We start from the raw sequence: 16269 nt of genomic DNA, 5'->3' as shown, positions 1-16269 counted from the left end.
AAGTAAAAAGAATTATTAATCTAGTGAAAGATTTTAATTGGGAACATTTTAAAGCAAAAAGATTGCCTCACAGAACCAGGGCAGTCTCAGGGAGATTTGGTACCAAAAGGGTTTTAATGCAACAATGTGGGTTAAAAAGATTTCTACGTCTTCTCTTACTTAATGCCATGGATTTGCTTCCTCGCCCCAATTCTTTCCATCTACAATCAAATGCCTTTTCTTTATTTTCTCTCAATGTCTAATTATAAATTTCCTTTTCCCGTGGATTCGATTATAATATGCACTTGAACTTTCGCAGAGACAACCTCAATTTTCCTACCACTTATACTCTCCCTCCCACTTCACTGCAATTTTAGGATTAAAATCTATTTAAGGCAACAAGCTGCCAGAACCGCTAGCATGCTAGGCGAAATGCTTAGCAGCATTTTGTCTGTCTTTATGTTCTGAGTTCAAATTCCACTGAGGTCAACTTTGCCTTTCATTCTTTCAGGGTCAATAAAATAAGTACCTATTTCTTTACTGCCCACAAGGGGCTAAACATGGAGGGGACAAACAAGGACAGACAAAGGGATTAAGTCGATTACATCGATCCCAGTGCATAACTGGTACTTAATTTATCGACCCCGAAAGGATGAAAGGCAAAGTCGACCTCGGCGGAATTTGAACTCAGAACGTAACAGCAGACAAAATACCACTAAGCATTTTGCCCAGCACACTAACGTTTCTGCCAGCTCGCAGCCTGAGTACCAGTTGAGTACTGAGGTCAATGTAATCAACTTGCCTCCTCCTGTGAAATTGCTGGCCTTACGACAAAATTTGAAACCAATATTAAAATCTCTTTAAACTTTTATATTTAGAAAACCCATATTCTCAAACAAACCAACTTCGAAAAGAATTGCACACACACACTAACAGATTCCTTAATGGAATTCACATTAAATTTCTAGTCCTAGTTTTTTCATCCATCAACCATAACAGTTTTGCATCGAGTTTTTGAGTTTCTAGTTGAAACTTGTTGACTCTAGCATGAATCCATTAGTCCTAGTTTAACCTTTTAGGATTTAAACCATCAAGATCCAGCCTAAATATCCTACCTGGTATATGTTTAAACCGACCAGATCCATATGTTTGCATGCCATAATTTACAGTCAGATTAAAGAGGACATATTCAAAAACACAAAAAAACTTAATTCAAACTTTTATTATTCAGTGTCAAAATTTTATTTTCACCATCTGAGACCTGCTCACTGATGTGATTCCACTCCATTATGTATGTGTGTGTGCGCGTGTATACATATTAAATCTTATTGACTTAGAGACTATATAAATACAGTGGTTTATTAACTTGATAAGGGTAGCTGTGCTGAACCCCAGTAGTCAACCTCAGACCAGAGAGCCTCAATCATCTCATACTGCTTTGCCACAGGACCCACTCTCTGATTTAGCTTCCAGGCTGCATGGAATAGTGATTCGACATAAATGCAACTACACAGACTGTGACAGATACACAACTGTCACACACACACACACACACACACACACACACACCACACACACACACACACACACACACACACACACACACACATACAAATGACATAAACTGTGACAAAAATTTTTTTTGAAAATTCATATGAAAGAAAATGAAAAACATCACTTACTTAATCACAGTTCCTTTCTTCATGTGTAACTTGATCCAGTGTTGGTTCTGACTGCCCTCACTCTCCCAGTAAGTATCTGGGTCGTCGTCAGTGAGATTGAGCGGCCCACCATCATCCTGAAACAGAAACCTTATAAATGCACACAAAGCCAAACACAGAAACAGAAGGAACTCTACTTTAAAACCAATAAATACGTGGCTATTGTAATATTATCTGTTGTTACCTAATAGGCCAGCTTTCCTGCAGGCTGATATTTTGAATAGAGCAGAACCAAACTAAGACCCATAGGAGTCTTAAACACTTAAAAGATTTTCGTGACCCCATATATATGTGATTCAAAATATAAACAATAATCATCATCATCATCATCGTTTAACATCCGCTTTCCATGCTAGTATAGGTTGAATGATTTGACTGAGGTCTGGTGAACCAGATGGCTGCACCAGGCTCCAATCTGATCTGGCAGAGTTTCTACAGCTGGATGCCCTTCCTAACGCCAACCACTCCGAGAGTAGTGGGTGCTTTTACGTGCCACTGGCACGAAGGCTAGTCAGGCAGTACTGGCAATGGCCATGCTCAAATGGTGTATTTTATGTGCCACCTGCACAGGAGCCAGTCCAGCGGCACTGGTAACGACCTCACTTGAAAGTTTTTTCACGTGCCAGTAAGGTGACACTGGTAACGATCTTGCTCAAATGGTGCTTTTAAGTGCCACCGGCATGGAAGCCAAAACCATGAGATAAACTTTTAATTTTCGAACCAAAACAACACTAACAATAAGATGGAAAATAATATTTATTTTTGTATACTTTTCTTTGACTTTATTTAATTGCAAAATATTTTATCAGATCCCCACTAAGACACAATGAACACTTTGAAATCATATTTCCAATCAATGTTATTACTTTGAATATTATTTTAGCAAGTCTAAAGCGATTTCTTTCATGCCATAAACCATTTACCATTTCCAGGGTGCCCTCTTTTCCTTGATTCCCTAAGTACATGCTTATTTTACTTAATGGTTAACCCAGTGCTGGAATAGCCCAAGGCGTCTTATAATTAGCTATGGTAAATGTTGTTATCCTTCAGGCTAGTACCTCTTATAGTTATTGGTAGTGTATGCTGTTATCATGTTGGATGGTACCTACCTATAATTAGCAATGGTATATGTTTTTATCAAATAGCCCAATTCCACCTATAGTTAGTGATGGCGTATGTTGTTATCCTGCAGGACACTAATATATATAATAAAGATCCTTCTAAAGTCATATGAACTCATAGGGTTAGGCTCTCAGTTTCTGTGGTGTATATATTGCCCCCTGGATGAGATGCCAGTCTATCACAAGATTACTCACTTTTCCTAGCTGAGTGGATTGGAGCAATGCTAAATGAAGTATTTTGCTCAAGAACAAAATGCATCACCCAGTCTGTGCCTGTCATAGATTGTGGAAGGTCTAGATTTGGGATTATCTTTGGTGGATGTTCTTCCCAATGTGAATGTAATATATGGTCCCACAGGTACCACTCATGGCATTGTGTACAGCTCAAACAATCTTCCATATAGACCTGTTATAACATTAGAAAGGTCAGCGAGCTGGCAGAAACGTTAGCACACCGGGCGAAATGCTTAATGGTATTTCGTCTGCTATTACATTCTGAGTTCAAATTCCGCCAAGGTTGACTTTGTCTTTCATCCTTTCGGGGTCGATAAATTAAGTACCAGTTACGCACTGGGGTCGATGTAATCGACTTAATCCGTTTGTCCCCTCTGTGTTTAGCCCCTTGTGGGTAGTAAAGAAATAGGTCTGTAAAAGTTTTTCCCAACATGAAACAGAATTTCACACACGTGTTACTATTCCAAACCTTCATTATTACAACAAATCACCAAATGCACTAAACATCTGTTCACACTAGCATATATAAAATTGGTGATTAACTGATGTAGTTATCATTTGACTGAAAGTCAAGGTTAAACAATATGGCTTTTAATAGACTTAAAGGTCAAGGTCACATATGCACATCACTGCAGTTACAAGCACTTTGGTGGGTTTTTTTGGACAGACCTTGCATGTTACCTTATAAACTGGTGCTTCACAACCTGGGGCTACAGTATAATTCCAAAGGGCCTCAGAAACAAACTATTTTACTTTTAAAATATTTGAGTGGTGGTAAAATGTCCATAGTGGAGGCGTGTGACTTAGTGGTTAGGGTGTCAGCACCAAGATTGTAGGATTGTGGTTTCAATTCCTGGACCAAGCAACGCATTGTGTTCTTGAGCAAAACACTTCATTTCACGTTGCTCCAGTCCACTCAGCTGGCAAAAATAAGTAACACTGTGATGGACTGGCGTCCCATCCAGCTGGGGAACACATACACCATTGAAACCGGGAAACCAGGCCCATGAGCCTGGCTAGGCTTTAAAAGGGCGCATTTATTTTTATTTTAAAATGTCCATGGATATGATCTACAATAAGCCAAGGGCACAAGGGTCACAACATAATATCAATTGCTTGCATGATACAGGAATATTTCCAAGAAAAGACTCAATGTCGATTTTATCAAATTTTTGGTAAACTGTTTTTATTATTCAAATCATCACCATCATCATCACTCAGCATCCGCTTTCCATGCTGGTATAGGTTGGACGGTTTGACAGGCACTGGCAAGCCAGAGAGCTACACCAGGTTCCGGCTGTCTGCTTTGGCATAGTTTCTATGGCTGGATGCCCAACCTAACACCACCCACTTTATAGAATGTACTGGGTGCTTTTTACAAGGTACCAACACCAGTGCTTTATAAGTGGCACCAGCATGGGCATTTTTTATGTGACACCAGCATTTTTTGATATCAAAAATATTCAAAAAGTGATTACGCAGAGAATTGTGGATTTTCCAAAATGGGTCATAATAGTAAAAAGTTGGCAACATTTGTCATAGACCAATGTATTCCATTCTAAGTGGCAATATCTATTCTTTATAGAGGTCTCCATTGTTAACTTACAAACTAATGCTTTCCATATCTTATTCTCCGTTTGATCACTAATCACTGAAGTGTGCAGTAGAGAGTGGCAATTGTCTTTGTGTTCAGTCAAGGTGAACTGGAGCAAATAGAGTTAGGTGGATGCCTTGCTCAGCAACAATAGTAAAATCTGAACACACAAACTATGGAATCGGTTGTCCAGAGCTAAAAGAAATAATTCAAATGAGTGAGTGGAATAGATTTGAATAAATAAAGAATGGAGTGATGTACAGAATGCTATATGAAAAAAAAAATTCTTAATGAATTGAAATTTGTTTCTTAATTAGAGAAAAACAGAACAAGACTTAGCAGTAATTGTTAGCAACTCTCAAAGAAAAGGGAGATAATTTCAAATTAAGAATTAATCTCTCAGTTAAATTACACACTTATGGAGAGGTTTCATCTTTATTTGCTGTGAAGAAATAATAATGGTGCTGTTTTTTTCTCACAGATGGTGCCCAACTGACCCTACTATACTGAGTAGTCAACAAAATCAAAAACAAATAATGTACATGCGTGAAATTAAAAATATAAAATGGCGACAATTTACCCATCATACCCTGTATTATACATACATACACACACATACATACATGCATACATACATATATAACCATCATCATGATACACACACACACACAGAGGCTTCTTTCAGTTTCTGTTGACCAAATCCTCTCACAAGACTTTGGTCAGCCCAAGGCCATAGTAGAAAGCACTCACCTAAGGTTCCAAGCAGTGGGACTGAACCGGGAACCATGTGGTTGGAAAGCAAACTTCTTTCCAAAAGACTTTTGAAAGGAGAAACCTAACTGTTGATATATTACTGTATTATTAAAGGAAGATTGGAGAAAATTTATTATTGGACACCAATGTGTCTCTGTTGTTAGCTTGGAGACTAGTGTTTTCCATAGTTAATGCAGAAGACTTGGGCATATCAGAGCTTGCAAAAGGTTTGATGGAAGGATGGCATTTGTAATGTGTCTACAGAGGTGAGGTGTTTTACACCCAAGAAACCCATTCCAGCAAGGAGAAACACACACACACATAAATACCAACAAGGATGATGATACCAATAATAATGATAATGACTGAGGAAAAATAGTTTTTAGACATTTCTTGATTTTTTTTATTGAAAACAAAAATATATTAAGACAAAAACAAGAAAATAAATGATAGTGTTGGTGCCATTCCTGCTGCTTCTGATGATGATGAGGAGGAGGAGGTGAAAAGCGATTGCTAAATGCTTTCGACATATTTTTTTAATGTTCTTTTTTCTTCTAAAATGAAAATATAAAACCAAAAACAAAGAAAATAAAGGCATCAATAGAGGAGGAGGATATGAGTGAGTATTTTTTTCCCTTTAGTTCTTTTATTTGTTTCAGTCAATGGACTGCAGCCGTTTTGGGGGCCACTGCTTTGAAGGGCTTACTTGATCAAATCATGCCTCGTACCTATTATAAACCTGGTACTTAATGCATGATCTCTTTTTCAACAAACTGTTATGCTGTAGGGACATAAACAAACCAGTTGCGAAGAGATGAAAGAGAAACACAGACATGCCAATACATGATGGGCTTCAGTACAGTTTCTGCCCACCATATTCACTCACAAAGCATTGGAAAAAATACTACTACTTATAATAATGGTGTTATAGCATTGGTGAACAAATGGTAGTAATTTGACTCTGTGTGGATTATCAATGTTTTTTTCTGCCTGAAGACATATACAAGAACTACTCATGTCTTCAGGTAATCATCATCATCATCATCGTTAGCGTCCGCTTTCCATGCTAGCACGTGTTGGATGGTTCAACTGGGGTCTGGGAAGCCAGAAGGCTGCACCAGGCTCCAGTCTGATCTGGCAATGTTTCTACGGCTGGATGCCCTTCCTAACGCCAACCACTCCATGAGTGTAGTGGGTGCTTTTACATACAACCGGCACAGGTGCCAGACGAGGCTGGCAAACGGCCATGATCGGATGGTGCTTTTTACGTGCCACCGGCATGGGGGCCAGGCGAGGCTGGCAACAGCCACGATCGGATGGTGCTTTTTACATGCCACTGGCACGGGAGCCAGGCGAGGCTGGCAATGGCCACGATCGGATGGTGCTTTTTACATGCCACCGGCACGGGAGCCAGGCGAGGCTGGCAATGGCCACGATCGGATGGTGCTTTTTACATGCAACCGGCACGGGAGCCAGGCGAGGCTGGCAATGGCCACGATCGGATGGTGCTTTTTACATGCAACCGGCACGGGAGCCAGGCGAGGCTGGCAATGGCCACGATCGGATGGTGCTTTGGGAGCCAGGCGAGGCTGGCAATGGCCACGATCGGATGGTGCTTTTTACATGCAACCGGCACAGGAGCCAGGCGAGGCTGGCAATGGCCACGATCGGATGGTGCTTTGGGAGCCAGGCGAGGCTGGCAATGGCCACGATCGGATGGTGCTTTTTACATGCAACCGGCACGGGAGCCAGGCGAGGCTGGCAATGGCCATGATCGGATGGTGCTTTGGGAGCCAGGCGAGGCTGGCAATGGCCACGATCGGATAGTGCTTTTTACATGCAACCGGCACGGGAGCCAGGCGAGGCTGGCAATGGCCACGATCGGATGGTGCTTTTTACATGCCACTGGCACGGGAGCCAGGCGAGGCTGGCAATGGCCACGATCGGATGGTGCTTTTTACATGCCACCGGCACGGGAGCCAGGCGAGGCTGGCAATGGCCACGATCGGATGGTGCTTTTTATGTGCCAAGAAAATGGTAAAAGCCATCATGCAAAGATGGGGAAGAGGTGAAGCAAGAGACTGATAAAGAAGAACTTACCGATACACAGGACGAAGATACATCCACGGAGTCGACATAGTGACGGAGGTTGCCCAAGAACTGGCTGTTTATGTTCATAGAATTTGCCATCAGCTGAACGAGAGCTTCATCATTTTCCAGAGTCCAGTTTGGTAATACCCTGGACAGATTCTGTACCATTTCTTCATCAGGGGGAACAGACTCAAACTTCTTGAGACGGACACTAAAGTCATGTTCCACCACTTCCTGCCAACTGAATAAGAATAAATATACTCACACAGATATTATGTGTATATATATATATATATATTAGGTTTGGAGGTGATGTACAGGTATTATATATTAGAAGAAAAAAGGTACTCAGAAATCTGGATGGTTTTAATTTTACAGATTTTTATAAATCATATATTAGTGCTTGCATCTACACTAGAGTGATAAAAGAGAACCAGAGTACTAGGGGTAAGTGAAACAGTTTTTTTTTTCTATGTCTACTTTCCCATGCTTGCATAAGTTGGATGGAGTTTAATGAAGTAGATTTTCTATGGCCAGATGTCTTTTCTGTCACCAGCCCTTACCGGTTTCCCTAAGGCTAGGCATGTTTTTGCTGAATATTGAAAATGAATGATATTCATTTACAACAATCATGTGATGTGAAGACAAGGCATAAAAACAATAAGCTTCCACGCAGTCCCTGTTTATCACAAGGCTTTAGAAACCCTAGGGCTGTAGTAGAAGACAGTTACCCAATGTGCTATGCAGTAGGACTGAACCTGAAACCGTGTGGTTAGGAGGCAAACTTTTTAACCACATAGCCATGCCTGCACCTATAAGTAGTGTGTGTGACAAAATATAGCCAAGCTTTGATGCCTGTATATATCACACATATGTGAAATAAAGTAGCCAAGCAATTGGCAATAATTATCACATATGAAGTAACAGTCATGTAGTCAACTGCATTTCTCAAACATTTGTGAAATAACAAAAAAGTGCATCATGACCATGTGGTTCCAGGTTCAAGCCCATTGCACAGCATTTCAGGTTAGTGTCTTTTATCATTGACTCTACTTGACCCAAGCATATGAGTGGAATCTGGAAGGAGACTTAATTTTATCATGCTGTTCAAATGCTAATTACTACCTGGTCTTTCAAAGAGTCCATTCCGTTGTGAATCTTCAAGCAGTGTTTCTGATCTCAAGATAAGACAGTTTTGATATGCTGTTTCCTCTGAATTGAATTGTGATTTTCTTTCTCTATTTCTGAACCTCAACCTTTGGACCCCAACAAAAAGAGAACTACTTTTCTTCTGACTAAGCACACACACACACACACACACATACACACACACACACACATACATACACACACACACACATACACACACACACACAATATGACTAACTTGAAATCATAGCTTCTTCCAACATTTCAAACATCAATCTCGGTGCCCTACAAAAATTCAAGAGGACTGCCCTTGTTTCTGTGAATAAGTCATAAAAATTTATCATTTTTAGTTGATAATCTTTCCCTTTCTGTAGTTGAGAAAATAATTGTAACTTGAAAATTTGATTCATTCTGTGTCTGCTTTTACTCTACTTCTGCTAAAAAAATTCAAACCAACAGAAGCAAGTCTGTTTAGACAAGGCGATTATCTCCCTTGTTACATAGACAAATATAAATGTATCGCTAATTCCCATTAGGACTTTTTTTTTGTTTTTCTTTGATGAGCTGGATGTTTAGCTCTAGTTTCACTGCGAAGCAAGGAAGGTGAAACCTTCCCTTGAATAATAGTTTGTCAGTTTATATCAGGTAACACTTGCAAGTAAGCTAGTAACTATTCACTGAAGTGGTGTCTTAGCCACAACTTGCAATGATTGAGTGAACTGTCTGATCAAAGCCATTCTTTCTCACCTTCAGACAGATTGCTATCTCTGACTACACAAACATATCTCTCCCTCAGTGTATTTTTTTTCTAAGGTAGGTAGGTTGTAATTTGAGTTAGATTTGGCTGCTATTTCTTACATGTTTAGTGACTATGTAAAAAAAGATTTTCTCATTCACTCATACTTAGAATAAGTGTTCAATCCTGAAACAGCAATGAAGCAGATTTGAACCATCAACCTACAAGTAAACAGTCTAACACTTTATCCCCTCAACCATCTACCATTAGCCAACACACCACATGCTTCAGATTTACACAACAATTTTCCAGAAGACAAACAAAATGCAATATTCATAATAAAGGCGGCGTGCTGGTAGAAACGTTAACACGCCAGGCGAAATGCTATCTGGTATTTCATCTGCCGTTACATTCTGAGTTCAAATTCCGCTGAGGTCGACTTTACCTTTCATCCTTTTGGGGTCGATAAATTAAGTACCAGTTACGCACTGGGGTCCATGTAATCGACTTAATCCCTTTGTCTGTCCTTGTTTGTCCACTCTATGTTTAGCCCCTTGTGGGTAGTAAAGAAATAGGTATTTCGTCTGTCTTTACATTCTGAGTTCAAATTCCGCTGAGGTCGATAAATGAAGTACCAGTTACACACAGGTTACACACTGGGGTCAATCTAATCGACTTAATCCCTTTGTCTGTCCTTGTTTTTCCCTTCTATGTTTAGCCCCTTATGGGCAATAGGCAAAATACTTAGTGGTATTTTGTCTGTCTTCATATTCTGAGTTCAAATTCCACCAAGGTTGACCTTGCCTTTCATCCTTTCGGAGTCGATGTAATCAACTGGCCCCTCCCCCAAAATTTCAGGCCTTGTGCCTAGAGTAGGAAAGAATATTCATAATAAAACATGGGAAGTGGATGTTAAATGATGATGTATGATGCAATGTAACTGCAATTATTTCTAACCTGACATGTCTGGCTTTGGTTTCTAATATTCTGGGAACCAAGATTCAGTTACTCTTTGAAAGTTTGCCAGCTGAGTAGACTGGAGCAATGTGAAATAAAGCATCTGGCTCAAGAACACAACTCCCCACCAGGAATCGAACTCATAATCTTATGATTATCAGCTGAATACCTATTTCTTTACTACCCACAAGGGGCTAAACACAGAGAGGACAAACAAGGACAGACAAACGGATTAAGTCGATTATATCGAGCCCAGTGTATAACTGGTACTTATTTAATCGACCCTGGAAGGATGAAAGGCAAAGTCAACCACGGCGGAATTTGAACTCAGAACGAAATACCGTTAAGCATTTTTGTCTGGCATGCTAACATTTCTACCAGCTCGCCGCCTTTTATCAGCTGAATACCTTAATCCCTAAGCCATGCACCATCACATTTAGATCTTTTTTTCATATACAATATCATTGTCACTGTTATCCTCATGTAGAACAGTCACAGGAAAACTGCAGCCTGTGGGATTTTCTGAATGGCACACCAACAAAAAATAACCAGGATTTCTTTTTTTAGTAGTGTGGCCCATCTGAGGATGAGTCATGTTACATGTGGCCCACTCCTCGGAAAAGGTTGCCCATTTACAATTTAGGACCCAATTCACATACGCCAACATCATCATCGTCAATGATTTATCACCCATTTTTCCAACCTGACACAAGTTCAATGGGTTTGCTTTAAGAAAATATTGTCAATCATTTCATTGGGGAAAAGAGGCTTATTTCTACACAAGTAGGAATATAAGGAAATTGATTTTGGAGTTGAAAATGTACCTGTGTCTTACAATGAAGTTTTATTTATTTTTGTTTTTTTATTTTTGAAATTTATTGAAATACCATTTCAATGATAAATAGGGAAAAATAAGATGAAAATTTAAAGGAAAGAGGCACAAGAAAAAAATGTCCTTATGATAAAATACGCTCAAAAATCAAATGCTGAATAGGTTTCATAGTGAAATCATATGAAGAAAATTTAGATATTTAATCAATTTTACAGCAATAAGGAATCAAGAAAGTTCCAATGTTCAATAATTTCATAGCAATAATTCATGAAAGAAATTTGAAACTGAATAAGTCGCAATAATAAATTGTGTTATCATAGGCATGATGAAGATTTTAAAACATCAAAAATTTGTTTTGCATGCTTGTTATGTAGTGTGCTTTATTCATTCAAATGTGGAACTTGGACTTTTTTTCAAGCTGATACAGCCATGTATATGTTGGCTTTAAGGCAGAGGTTCAAGTCCTGATTGGCTACTTAATGAAAGATATCACTTGTTTTTGTCTACCTGTGGTCTAGTTGACTGACTGCCTAGAGCACCATTTGTTTATCATGTGTCCTGGTCACTTGTTTTTATCAGTAGTTTAGCATTCCAGTTGGCTGCCTCCCATAAGACATCACTTGTTTTTCTGATGTCCTGGTTGGTTAAATGCATAAAAACATTATTTGTATTTTTTTATTTTTTCTCAGACTCCAAAAAGCAATCCAGTTGGTCAATCCAAAGGTGACATCAGCAAATGGTGTACAAAAAAAATATAATTACACAGTGGAGTGCGTAGGAGTGGCTGTGTGGTAAGTAGCTTGCTTACCAACCACATGGTTCCGGGTCCAGTCCCACTGCATAGCACCTTGGGGAAGTGTCTTCTACTATAGCCTCGGGCCAACCAAAGCCTTGTGAGTGGATTTGGTAGACAGAAACTGAAAGAAGCTTGTCACATATATATATATATATATATTTGTGTGTATATCTTTGTGTGTCTGTGTTTGTCCCCCCAACATTGCTTGACAACCGATACTGGTGTGTTTATGTCCCCGTAACTTAAAGGTTCAGCAAAATAGACTGATAGAATAAATGCTAGGCTTACAAAGAATAAGTCCTGGGATCGATTTGCTCAACTAAAGGCGGTGCTCCAGCATAGCCACAATCAAATGACTGAAACAAGTAAAAGAGAGTACACAGTGGTTTGAAATCAGGGTTTTGTATCTGAGAAGAAGCAAATTACCTTAACTTTTGATTTTCTTTTATTATTCTCGTTGCTTCTAGTTGTTTAGTTGAATCAAATATATTGTGCTTTGTAATTCTGTTATGTTGTTATATAATATTTAGTTTTCATTTATATTTATTAATAAACATATGTAGTGACACCATCTGGGAAATCTCCAGCATGCATGCGCAGGGTTGGAGTCTCCCGGGAGGCCTGCCAGAAGTTCCCTCATGCGCATGCGCGGAAAACTAGCAGTACCAAAATTCTCTTGTATCTCTCTCTTGGACGCTAGCAGCTGAACAAGACAGACGTGTCTGCATCGGCTCTCTCAAGCTGCTACCTCATGGTGCCTCTCCGCTATGCTTGAATGGGCAGGATTGACTCACTCCACTTGACTACTTCCGATAAGCTCCTAGGCTGCCGATTCGCCCAGAGGAAGGGAATGTTTGTATTGCGAATCAAGGAATAAAATATTTATACTCTTGAAGTTAATCGGAAGTCTTGACTCTTTCTTCGATTAATATTTAATGTAAAGGATGCGAGCCGCACCCATCCAGTGCGGGAATCTCTCATCCCGTTACACATCTTTTCCTTATTTATTCAGAATTAGACTGCAGCATTTGGCATAATTGTTGGACAGAAATCCAAATGTTTACTAATGGGTATTTTTATTTTTTTTTTTGTACAAGAGTCTTGTATTTGAAGATGAACCATCATTCTCTGCCCCCAGAATTAATCCAGTCTTCATTACATTCACTGCATTGACAACAGCATAAATTACTTGAGACATGACTGAAATGACTTCATACCTTCATTTCCTTAATTGCCTTGTCAATCAAACTGATGCCAAATAGAATCGCTAGTCCCTCTTTTTGTGTCCATTTTAAGAAGACTCTCCTTCTCTCATGAATTTTCCACATTTAATAACATTTCATAGTAGCACTTCTATGTGTCTTTCTTATCAGCCAGATTAAAATGCAAGCATACTGTAATTCATCCAGACACACACGTCCCACAACATCTTGATTGCTCCTGTTACATTGTCTTGCAAGCTGGAACATTTCACACTTCTGATCCTCAAGTTGTAGAACATTGGCAAACATTTTCCTTTCTGCATCTCCCCTTGATATATATACCTATTTCTTTATTACCCACAAGGGGCTAAACACAGAGGGGACAAACAAGGACAGACATAGGTATTAAGTCGATTACAGCGACCCCAGTGCATAACTGGTACTTAATTTATCTACCCCGAAAGGATGAAAGGCAAAGTCGACCTCGGCGGAATTTGAACTCACAACGTAACGCAGACGAAATACCGCTAAGCATTTTACCCGGCGTGCTAACGTTTCTGCCAGCTCGCCGCCTTGATATATATACCTGTTAATTAGCTTCTCTTCTAGCTACCTGATATAGTTATTTACAGCCTCCACCTTTCCAATCTTTCCAATTCTGTCTCTTCACTTTTATAACCCTGTCTACCTCACTATTACACCACCATGTCACCCTTGGTCTTCCTACCTGAAACTTAGCCCCATGTCATAGATTTGGTCTGTAGCCCTCAATAGGTTGCCTTACAGAAACTTCCTATTGTCCTCCATACTTATGTCCTTAACTCTTCTTCTGCTTCGTCCAGTGCTTCAACTAGTATTTTATTTCTCTAAATTTCTGACTGTTTAACCCTTTAGTATTTAAACCAGCTATATCCGACCAAAATATTTTATCCATCTCATGTTCAAAGCAACCAGATGCAGCCTTTCACACCTACCCTACAATGTCATTCTAAAAATAAACAATTACATCATTGAAATCTTGAAGCTGTGAGATGAGCTAAGATTAATTTGAAACAATGTAAACAAGAGCAAGAATAAATAAAAAAGAATGCCGGTGGAACATAAAAAGCACTATCCGAACGTGGCTGATGCCAGTGCTGCCTGACTGGCATCTGTGTTGGTGATACATAAAAAGTGCCAACCGATCATGGCCGTTTGCCAACCTACTCAGGCCCCTGTGCCGGTGGCATGTAAAAAGTACCCACTACTCTCATGGAGTGGTTGGCATTAAGAAGGGCATCCAGCTGTAGAAACTCTGCCAGATCAGACTGGAGCCTGGTGCAGCCTCCTGGCTTCCCAGACCCCGGTCGAACCGTCCAACCCATGCCAGCATGGAAAACGGACGTTAAACGATGATGATGATGCATAACCAAACACCAACATTGAATCTGAACTGAAAAACCTGAGCTCATAACTCTTTGGCATTCAGATTTCTCTGTTAAATGTAAAACAAAATTACAAACATCGTTTTGAATTTAATTATGTTTTATTGCATACCTTCAATATTTTGACAATGTGATAGTTAATTTTTAGAATGACATAGCAGGGTAGGTGGACGAAGCCAGATCTGGTCAGTTTGAACATAAAAAGGTGGAATATCTGAGTCGGATATGGCTGGATTAACCCTTTCGTTACCAACCCGGCTGAAACCGGCCCTAGCTCTGAGTACAAATGTCTTGTTTTCATAAGTTTGGAATTAAAATCTTCCACCAAACCTTAGTCACAATTTATGTTCCTAAAACTAGCTGAATGATAACTTAGTTATTTTACTAAATTCTTTGTTATATTTAAAGTAAATGAAAGAAACACAGAGCATTTCAAAAAAATTAGGTAATGAAAGGGTTAAATGGTAAAGGGATAAACCAATAGCCAATCTATTAAGCCATCTTAGTTCTACAGAAAATAGTGTGACAGAGAGAAGGAACAGAAAGTACTCACCTTGATAATTTAGCTGCAATGGCAAAATTGGCAAAACTGTTTGGTTCCGGCTGAATTAATTCCATCACCAATGAGTCTTCACTCATACAGTTTCTACCACATAACAATATCCATCCTTCACTGGGCAAGTCTAACAATGTTTTATTACCATATTGTTGGACCTGGAAAAGAGAAGAGATACAAACAAAAAGAAAATAAAATGATTTATTTTCGGTGTTGTTGGGCACTGATCAGCAATGCTTGGGCAATTATAAACATGGCTCCAACTTTTAGTAAGTGTTTTGCAACCTCTGTATCACTGAAAAGCTCCACATTACCTACCAGCCTATTATAACCCTGGACAAAAAATCTGAGCTTGTCATCAACTTGCTGTCATATGCCAAAGTCCCTGCTGAAATGTGTGTGCAAGTGTTTCTGTCTACGTATCTATGCATATCAGCATCATCATTTAACATTCCTTTTTCTGCGATAGGTTGAATGGTTTGACAAGAACAGACAAGCCAGGTCTCTGCCAGGTTCTATGTCTGTCATGGCATAATTTCTACAGCTGGATGCCCTTCCTGATGCCAACTACACAACAGAGTGTATTGGGTGCTTTTTTGTGGCACCAACATCAGTGAGGTCGCCAAACACCTGGAAGATAAGACGCCTCCCTCAACTGAGTGGGTTATAGACTGGAGGAATAATAAACTACGATAGGAGAGGAACAGGTGTCTTGCTGAAGAAGAAGAAGAAGAAGAAGAAGAAGAAGGAGGAGGTACAGGTACAACATGAATTAGACAGAATAGGAAGTGCAGTGAGTGAAAATAGTGTGGCAGGTGACTAGATATAGGGAATGGGTTAGATGTAGAGGGTGTCAGTTTTATGTAGGTGGGAAGTGAAAAAATAGATGAGTTGTGGAGGAAGGCTTAACAGATCCTGAATCTGCTGAAAAGGACAGGTCTTCTCAAGCAGAGCATAATGCCATTCATCTCAGTCCCTAGTCATCTCCTCTGAGAGGTTCAACATCCTGAAGTCAGTTTCACCACTTCATCCCATGTCTTCCTAGGTCTGCCCCTTCTACATGTTCCTACCACATTTTGCGATCAGCACTTCTTTATACAGAAGTCCTCATCCATCTGCATCAC

General features: G+C 39.6%; 1 protein-coding gene across 1 annotated transcript in view; it reads right to left on the bottom strand.

The window, feature by feature from the left end:
- LOC115218603 (E3 ubiquitin-protein ligase HECTD3) overlaps window positions 1–16269 on the bottom strand; it is a 77944-nt gene that overhangs the window by 28741 nt on the left and 32934 nt on the right. Inside the window, exons 2-4 of the mRNA XM_029788500.2 lie at window positions 15143–15303; window positions 7503–7734; window positions 1662–1777 (exon numbers count right to left, since the gene is read on the bottom strand). Coding sequence (XP_029644360.1) covers window positions 1662–1777; window positions 7503–7734; window positions 15143–15303 — 509 coding nt within the window. The remainder of the gene's footprint in view (window positions 1–1661; window positions 1778–7502; window positions 7735–15142; window positions 15304–16269) is intronic.

The sequence above is a fragment of the Octopus sinensis genome, linkage group LG13, assembly GCF_006345805.1.
Source record: "Octopus sinensis linkage group LG13, ASM634580v1, whole genome shotgun sequence".
NCBI lineage: Eukaryota > Metazoa > Mollusca > Cephalopoda > Octopoda > Octopodidae > Octopus > Octopus sinensis.
The sequence above is the reverse complement of the archived record's forward strand: the minus strand, read 5'-3'. Positions and strand labels throughout refer to the sequence as shown.